The sequence below is a fragment of the Capricornis sumatraensis genome, chromosome 19 (assembly GCF_032405125.1).
Source record: "Capricornis sumatraensis isolate serow.1 chromosome 19, serow.2, whole genome shotgun sequence".
Lineage (NCBI taxonomy): Eukaryota > Metazoa > Chordata > Mammalia > Artiodactyla > Bovidae > Capricornis > Capricornis sumatraensis.
Genome location: NC_091087.1, coordinates 61,331,608 through 61,341,022, shown reverse-complemented (window position 1 = coordinate 61,341,022; position 9,415 = coordinate 61,331,608). Strand labels below are relative to the sequence as shown.

Genomic DNA, 9,415 nt, shown 5'->3' with positions numbered 1-9,415 from the left:
ACACTGGAGTGGGTTGCCATTTCCTTCTCTATTTCTGGGAATCTATTAATTTCTTCTCACTTATCCAATTTATTGGTGTATAATTATGGTCCTTGAGGGCTTCCCAGTGGCTCAGACAGTAAAGAGTCTGACCGCAATGCGGGAGACCCAGGCTTGATCCTTGACTCAGGAAGATCCCCTGGAGAAGGAAATGGCAACCCACTCCAGTGTTCCAGCTTGGAAAATTCCATGGACAGAGAAACCTGGTGGGTTACAGTCCATGGGGTTGCAGAGTCAGACATGACTGAGTGACTAACACACACACACACACACACACACACACACAGAGTTATAGTTCTCTCTTATGATCCTTAGTATTTCTATGTATCAGCTGTAATGTCTCCTGTTTCATTTCAGATTTTATTTGAATCTTCTCTCAGTCTAGCTAGAAGCTTATCACTTTTATGTTTTCAAAAAAAAATCATCTGTGTTTTATTTTTATTGTCTTTCTAATCTATTTCATTTATTTCTGCTCTGTTCTTTGTTATTTTCTTTCTTTTGCTATGTTTTCTTTTATTATTCTTTTATTAGTTGTTGAGGTATAAAGTTAGATTGTTTGAGATCTTCCTTTTTTGATGTAGGTGTTTATTGGTATGAATTTCCCTTTTGGAACTGCTTTTGTTGCATCCCATTATTTTGGTATGTTGTATTTATATTTTTATTTGTCTCACGATATTCTTAAGTTCCTTTTTGATTTCCTCTTTGACCCATAGTTTTGCCTCAATAGTGAGATATTTAACTTCCATATATTTATGAATTTTGCTGTTATCTTCTTGTACTTGATTTCTAATTTAATACTATTGTGGTAAGAAAAGATGCTTGATATCATTTCAGTTTTCATAAATTTTTAAAGACTTGTTTTGTTAGATAACATAATCTGTCTTAGAGAATGTTCAAAGTATGCTTGAAGAGAATGTTTAGTTTGCTGCTATGGGAAGGGATGTTTATACATGTCTGTTAAAAGTGTAATTCAAGTTAAGTGTTTTCTTATTCATTTTCTATCTGAATTATCTACTCTTTAATGAAAGTGATATAATCAAGTCACCTATTATTATTGCATTGTTGCCTACTCATCCCTTCAGGTCTCTTAATATCTGCTTTTTAAATTTAGGTGCTCTGATATTGGGTGCCTAAATATTTACAATAGTTATATCCAAAATAACAATACCTTATAGAGTCTTAAATCAGTGGACCACCAGGCTGCTATCTACTTCTTCAAGCACATCTGAAAAATGCCTTCTTTTTTGCTTTGCCTTTCCTCTTGCCACAGCAGATTTCTCATAATTCCCAGAACATGTCACTTTCTTCTTACTCTTTCTCTTTTGGATTCTTTCTCAATTTGGTGCTCTCTACTATAAACCCATTCTGGTCCTATTACTCTAGGTAAAGTATATTCTCTGTTCACTAATTAACACTATTTTCACTTGTTTTTTTTTTTTTTTTTTTACTATTTAGTTTCTTCCACTAGACTGTGAGATTCATAAGGACAGGAAACAATGTCCTTTTGTATTCTGTTGTTTTCTCAACATGTAGAAATTGTCCCTGGAATAAATAGGTATTCAGTAGATATTTCTTGAGGAAATAATTATTTCTAAAAATTAAGTTTCTTGGAAACAGAATTATTGGCAAATGGTATGCATGTTTTAGAAATCTTTCATATTTACTTTCAAATTCTCTGTAAGGATTGTATCAATTTAAACTCCTGTCAGTAATGTAGGAGACCATCCATTTAATAATATTTCCATTTTTGAGGGGAGGGTAGATTATCTTTAAAATAATTTTTGCTTGTTTTACATTGATATTTTTTTAATCTTAATTTTAGAAGTGAAGTTGATCTCTTTTATAGGCTTATTGGTCAGTTATTTTTCCTCTATACATCTTCTATTCATGTTCTTTAATTTTTTTTCTATTGTGTTATTTGTATATTGATTTTCTAAAACTTTTTAGTGTTTTAAGTATAGCTCTTTGCCTATGTGGTATTTTACACTTATTTTTAACTGCAATTTAATTAAAAAAACTTAATTCACAGAAGTCCTACTGTTTTATCACTTGTTTCCCACCCTTCCACTGAAATTGCTCTTACTCAAATTACCAATTTCCTTACCATATCCAATGGACATTTTTCAGACTTCATCTTACTTGGTCTGTTCAGTTTAGAACAAAGCAATGTAGACCACAGTTCAGATGTTTGGTCTATATTGATTTGAAATATCTCTGCTATCTCCAAATCATATCTTTCAAAGTCATCATAATTATAAATGAAATTACATGCCACTCAACAAATTTGTTTTTGGTAAAATTAAATACAAGTCATCAGGTAGAGGTCTTTCAGCAAATCCCTCTGGTTTTATAATTGCAGAAATTGGTCAAATATTGTATGAAACTAAATGTCAAGCCTGAGTCAGAAATAAGGAAACTAGTATTAGAGATTGAGAGAGTCAGAAGTACATCATGTCAAGTGGGAGTCAGAAACATGGGCTTATGAAATGTTCTATTGTTTTCCTAGGGCTGCCATAAGAAAGTATCAAAAACAAGGTTAAAACAACAGGAATGTACTCTAGTTTTAGAGGCTTAAAACCCCTAAGTCAAGGTGTTGGCAGGATTATGCTCCCTCTGAAGCCTCAAAAAGAAGATCCTTCATTGCCTCTTCCAACTTCTGGTAGACCTAGGTGTTCTTGCCTTGTAGCAATATAACTCTAATTTTTGCTTCCATCTCATATGGCCATTTTCTCTGTGTATTTTTTTGTCCAATTTTTCTTCTTTTTAGGATTCCATCTTACCCTGATTACATTTGCAAATACCTAATTTTCAAATAAGGTCCCATTCGGAGGTACTATAGTTTGGGACTTCAACTTATTTTTTGGTGGATACGTAATTGAACCTGCAACAGATGTGAACCAAGTCAAGGAGAGAGACCTAATCATGTGAGATTTCCTAAACAAAAGTTAGAACACTAAACCTAAAATTGACCAGATATTCAATAATGTAATTGTTGGTTAGATTAGTAGAACAAAAGGATCATTTGTGGATCTTAAAAAATATGATGAGAAATTGTTTTATGAAATCACTCATAATTCTATTTGGAATAGCAAGTAGATTGATTGACTAGGAATGCTAATTTGCATCTATGAATAAGTTAGTAGCAACAGGCTGTTTACTATGATAGTTTGGTGTGCAATTAAGAAAGATCAAGTTCTTCATTATTACTTAGAGGGGAAAACAAAAAAATCAAATAATTAGAAGTTGGTTTACATCTATGGAAATCTTGGCAAAATCTTATTTAAGTTGAAGCAGCAAAATTAAAAATTAATTCAGTACTTGTAATGTTATATTAACTCAATTAAGGCAGTGTTGGTTTTGACATTTATTTCTTGTTATGAGTTGGCCCAGAATAGACTTTGAAGATACCACATAAAATGTCAGAAACTTGATTGCAAAATACACATTCAGTGTTTGACAGATGCAATTGAGTGGAAAACCAGATCAAAAAGAGGCTGATTAACAATCTAATTTTCAGCAGGTCAGATTAAAACCTACATCAATACTTCTGTAAAGTGACTTTGGTTTTACTTCATTTTGTTAAATTTTAGAAAGATAAAATGTAGTGGAACAAAAAAGACAAAAATGAAAGCAAAGCAAGTTGAGATGTAGGACAGGCAGCGTGGTTTGTAATTGCATTCCTCCCAATTACACCCAACAAGTATTCACTGTTCCTTGTTTAGAGAGAGGGTGCTTTAGGGGCTGGATCAAAGAGTGTGGAAGGTGCTTATTTATTTGGCTAGGATTAAAAACTTATTAACCTTCAAGTAATTAATCATCAGGAATGACAAATGTACCAGATACTTAAGCCTTTGCTTTCCTTATTAAGTGTTCTTCTACTGAGCTACCTCAGAAAAAATTAGTTCATAAATTATTACATTCTGTACTGAACTCCTGTTGGATCCCACCTCATTTAGAGTCCAACCTCATTTAGTATCCCACCTCCTCCTTCTGTGGTAATCTCTGGTTATGACTAAACTTTTAAAATATTAGGAATTTAAACATATTCTTAGGTTAATGAAGTCATAATAATTGTTTAGGTATGTTTATTACATTGTCTCTTGTGACTACATTTTTTTAAAGTCTATTTGCTTTTCATTAACAATTGCATTCACCTCACATGCTAGTAAAGTAATGCTCAAAATTCTCCAAGCCAGGCTTCAGCAATATGTGAACCGTGAACTTCCAGATGTTCAAGCTGGTTTTAGAAAAGGCAGACGAACCAGAGATCAAATTGCCAACATCCACTGGATCATGGAAAAAGCAAGAGACTTCCAAAAAGAGATCTATTTCTGCTTTATTGACTCTGCCAAGGCCTTTGACTGTGTGGATCACAATCAACTGTGGAAAATTCTGAAAGAGATGGGAATACCAGACCACCTGACCTGCCTCTTGAGAAATCTGTATGCAGGTCAGGAAGCAACAGTTAGAACTGGACAATGGAACAACACACTGGTTCCAAATAGGAAAAGGAATACGTCAAGGCTGTATACTGTCACCCTGCTTATTTAACTTATATGCAGAGTACATCATGAGAAATGCTGGGCTGGAAGAAACACAAGCTGGAATCAAGATTGCCAGGAGAAATATCAATAAGCTCAGATATGCAGATGACACCACGCTTATGGCAGAAAGTGAAGAGGAACTAAAAAGTCTCTTGATGAAAGTGAAAGTAGAGAGTGAAAATGTTGGCTTAAAGTTCAACATTCAGAAAACGAAGATCATGGCATCTGGTCCCACCACTTTATGGGAAATAGATGGGGAAACAGTGGAAACAGTATCAGACTTTATTTGGGGGGGGCTCCCAAATCACTGTAGATGGTGACTGCACCCATGAAATTAAAAGATGCTTACTCCTTGGAAGAAAAGTTATGACCAACCTAGATAGCATATTCAAAAGCAGAGACAATACTTTGCCGACTAAGGTCCGTCTAGTCAAGGCTATGGTTTTTCCTGTGGTCATGTATGGATGTGAGAGTTGGACTGTGAAGAAAGCTGAGCGCCGATGAGTTGATGCTTTTGAACTGTGGTGTTGGAGAAGACTCTTGAGAGTCCCTTGGACTGCAAAGAAATCCAACCAGTCCATCTTAAAGGAGCCTAGTCCTGGGTGTTCTTTGGAAGGAATGATGCTAAAGCTGAAATTCCAGTACTTTGTCCACCTCATGCAAAGAGTTGACTCATTGGAAAAGACTCTGATGCTGGGAGGGATTGGGGGCAGGAGGAGAAGGGGACAACAGAGGATGAGATGGCTGGATGGCATCACGGACTCGATGGACGTGAGTCTGAGTGAACTCCAGGAGTTGGTGATGGACAGGGAGGCCTGGTGTGCTGTGATTCATGGGGTCGCAAAGAGTTGGACACGACTGAGCAACTGAACTGAACATTTCTTAGACTAAAGGAATAGGATTTTGCACATCTTTTGACCAATTCATCTTTCTTGTAAAATTTTTGTGTGATGTATGTTAAAGTTTATTTATATTTTAAATCTATTATAATTCCATTTACAGTATGCTTAACTGGGATTTCTCTTTTTCAAAGCTTCAATTTAATGATTTCATCTTCGATGGGAATTCATTCCCATGTAGTTATTCAGCAGAGTATATACTGGTTGCATCAAAAAAATGCATTTTTTTTCCACTTGACATGTATTTAGACTCAACATTATTTTATTTGTCAAACTTTGGGTGGAACTATTTTCTGAGATAATTGAAAATTAGACTATCTCAAGTTATTTCAGAAGGCAAACATGCCATGCATGTATATAAACATTAATAGTAGGCTCCTGTGGTTACTGAATACTAAGGAGATAATGAACTTACATGGGTATGGATTTCAGAACTCAAGCTTTTCAAACAATATTAACTTTCCCTCAAATTATATGAATATATATTGATAGAACATTGCCACACATATTTTCCCAGTTGTTTTCTCAAACAATTGCAAATACACTGCAGAATTCTGAATTCTGCATTATATCTGTCTTTAACAGTAGGATGAAGGAAACAGAATTAAAAGTTCAAAAGCATCAACTCCAACTAAAACAAAGCAGCATTACCAGAGTTTAATTCATATTCCTCTGCTAGACAAATGCTTGTTTTCAACTTGTTTCAAGCAGTAGATTTCTCACTTGTGGCCAGCATCTGTGAGTTGTTTACCAGGTTAAAAGGTTCTGGATATATCACTGATGGAACCTTGCAGTGACCATTGGCTGTGATGTCATAGACTCTTAGTAAAACTTCTAGAAGTTATATTTAGTCATACCAGAGATTAAACAGGAAAGATGCTTACTAAATGAGGTGGGATCCAACCGGAGTGTAGTACAGAATGTAATAATTTATGAACTAACTTTTTCCTGAGGGAGCTCAACAGAAGAGCACTTAATGAGGAAGGCAAAGGCTTAAGTATCTGGTACATTTGTCATTCCTGATGGTTAATTTACTTGAAGGTTAATACGTTTGAAATCTACCAGTCTTAGAAATGGAAGAAAAGGATGAATCTGAACAGTCTATCTCAGCAGGCAGGCAAGAAATTCGAAAGAGAAGACGACCCAGCCAGCCCATGGTAGATACATCCCAGCAGACTGAAGTGACAGAGAAAAAGAAACAATTGTCTATACCACAATCATCTTGCCCCAAAGCTGCCTTTAGTATTGGTAATATTCCTGGAAGCAAATTAAACTATGAATGTCATAGAGTATCTTCTCAACTTCAGCAAACTTGGATAAAAAGAAAGCATGTACAGGATATGGCTGATAAGTCTGTGCAGACAGAAGCTATTGTAGAAGAGAAAAAAGGAGAAGTCAAGTTAGTTTGTGAAGCAGTGATACCTGAGGAGAAGCCAGCTGCTGTTGGAGTAGGTCCTGAATTTCCAGAGAGTGTTCAGGAAGTAGAAGTTCCACCAAGCAGATACTCTGTTCAAGTCAAGACAGACAGATCTCAGCAGACTACTTGTACTGGAGACTGGACAATGATGAACTTTCCTCAAAAAGAGAAACTAGACAAGGAACAGCAGACATACTTCAGTGAATCAGAAATAGTGGTTATTGGATGGCCGGCTAATTCTTTTTCAAAGTCAAAGGAAGGTGGACAGAAGCACAGATCTTCAGGGAATATTTTTGTCAGTGAGCATCCTGAATTTCAACCCACAACAAGTAGCAATGAAGAAATTCGGCAGCAAAGTATTAGCAGAACATTATCTATTTCACCAACCAAAAAAGAGTCTCCTGTACCTTTAGAAGATGAGAAAGATGTTCCAGTTGAAGTACAGCCTCCTGCTGCAGAAGAGATCTCTGCTGAAGAACAACTTCCACTAGATAAGATTACCGCAGAAGAGCTTCCTGTGGAAGTTCAGCCTCCACCAGCTGAAGAGGCTCCTCTTGAAGTACAGCCTTCCCCAACTGAAGAGGCTCCTGGAGATGAGGCTCCTGCTAAAGTAGAGCCTATGCCAGATGAAGAGCCTCTTTCAGAAGAGCCTCCTGCTGAAGAGGCTCCTGTTGAAATACAGCCTTCCCCAGTGGAAGACATTGCTGAATATGAGGCCCATGCTAAAGTAGAGGCCACCTCATCAGAAGAGACTCTTTTAAAAGAGCCTCTTACTGAAGTTCAGCCTCCTTCAGCTGAAGAGGCTCCTATACATGAGGCCCCAGAACTTCAACTTTCACCAGCAGTGGAGTCCCCTGCAGAAGAGGCCCCAGCTGACACTGAGCCTCCACCAGCTGAGGAGGCCCCTGTAGAAGAGGCCCCAGAGGTTCAGTCTCCACCAGCTGAAGAGTCCCCTGAAGAAGCAGCTCCAGAAGTTCAGTCTCCACCAGCTGAGGAGGCCCCTGCAGGAGAGCCCCCAGAGGTTCAGGCTCCACCAGTTGAAGAGGCCCCTGAAGAAGCAGCTCCAGAAGTTCAGTCTCCACCAGCTGAGCAGGCCCCTGCAGAAGAGGCCCCAGAGGTTCAGTCTCTACCAGCTGAGGAGGCCCCTGCAGAAGAGGCCCCAGAGGTTCAGTCTCTACCAGCCGAGGAGGCCCCTGCAGAAGAGCCCCCAGAGGTTCAGTCTCCACCAGCTGAAGAGGCCCCCAAAGAAGTAGCTCCAGAAGTTCAGTCTCCACCAGCTGAGGAGGCCCCTGCAGAAGAGGCCCCAGAGATTCAGTCTCTACCAGCTGAGGAGGCCCCTGTAGGAGAGGCCCCAGAGGTTCAGTCCCTATCAGCTGAGGAGGCCCCTGAAAAAGAGGCCCCAGAAGTTCAGTCTGTACCAGCTGGACAGGCCCCTGCAGAAGAGGCCACAGAAGAAGTTCAATCTCTACCCACTGAGGAGGCTTCTGCAGAAGAAGCCCCTGCTGAACTGCAGTCTCCATCAGCTGAAGAAACTACTTCAGAAATGGTCTCTGTTGAGAAACAGCCTTCACTCACTGGAGAGCCCTTTATTACACCAATCTTTTTAGAAGAAATCTCTGCTGAAGTTCTGCTTCCACCATTTGAGCAAACCCCTGCAGATGAGGCTCGTGTAGAGAATGTGTCTCCAGTAGATCAGGCTCCAAAGGACGCAGACATCCTGGTAGCAAAATTAGAATCAGGGAATTTGGGTGATAAGCCAAAATCTGAAGAGCCTTTAGAACGGGATACTGTTCCTAAAGATTCATCTGATACCAAGAATGAAGGGGTTTCTTTTGAAATACAGGGTGTGATCCATATAGAACTGGAACAGGGGCCTCCTCCTCAGCTGTGGTCTGATCTTAACTAAGTTAACAATCTGAAACCAGGAGGTTCTGGGAAGTACATACATAAGAAAATGGTAGGTATATTCGAAGGTATTTGGAGAGAGCTTTGTGAAGAAGGAAGTGAATGGAAATCCTAAGACATGGAGTATAGTTTGGAAAGTGAGCAATAAAAACTAGTGATTTAAAATTACTCTACTATTTTTATTCAAATCTAAAGTGGAATAAAATATCTATTTTGAAATGAAGTAATTTTATAATTGAAAGAATTACAATATCCTTTTGACACTAAATTCTGTTGACAAGGGTAAAATATTCTCCACAGTCATTTTTTTCTTTTTCTTTTTCCACCTGTGCTTGTAGTGGAAAAGGCATTTTCTTTTCTGCAGTTCTCTCAACTTTAAGTTTCTTGCGTTTTGGTCACACATCTAAAGTTATGGAGTGTTTTCTTTCTCCTTAAAATTCATCATGTCTATTATTCTCTTTCTGTTTGGTTCCTTCTGAGACATTATTTCTTTTTTGTTTTCGTTCCTATCTTGCACATTTCGCCATCTGGATAACGACACTTCTTTGATAAAAATCTTCACTTCAATGAAGCTAACAGTGGATGAAGTATTTTAAAAAGTGTATAATCAT

At 37.9% G+C, this 9,415-nt stretch overlaps 1 protein-coding gene across 1 annotated transcript; it reads left to right on the top strand.

Moving 5' to 3' along the window:
• Positions 1 to 6,555: 6,555 nt before the first annotated feature.
• On the top strand, positions 6,556 to 8,805 carry FSCB (fibrous sheath CABYR binding protein). The gene has a single exon (XM_068990980.1). The coding sequence runs from the start codon at positions 6,556 to 6,558 to the stop codon at positions 8,803 to 8,805; it is 2,250 nt and encodes a 749-aa protein (XP_068847081.1).
• The last annotated feature ends 610 nt before the right edge of the window (positions 8,806 to 9,415 follow it).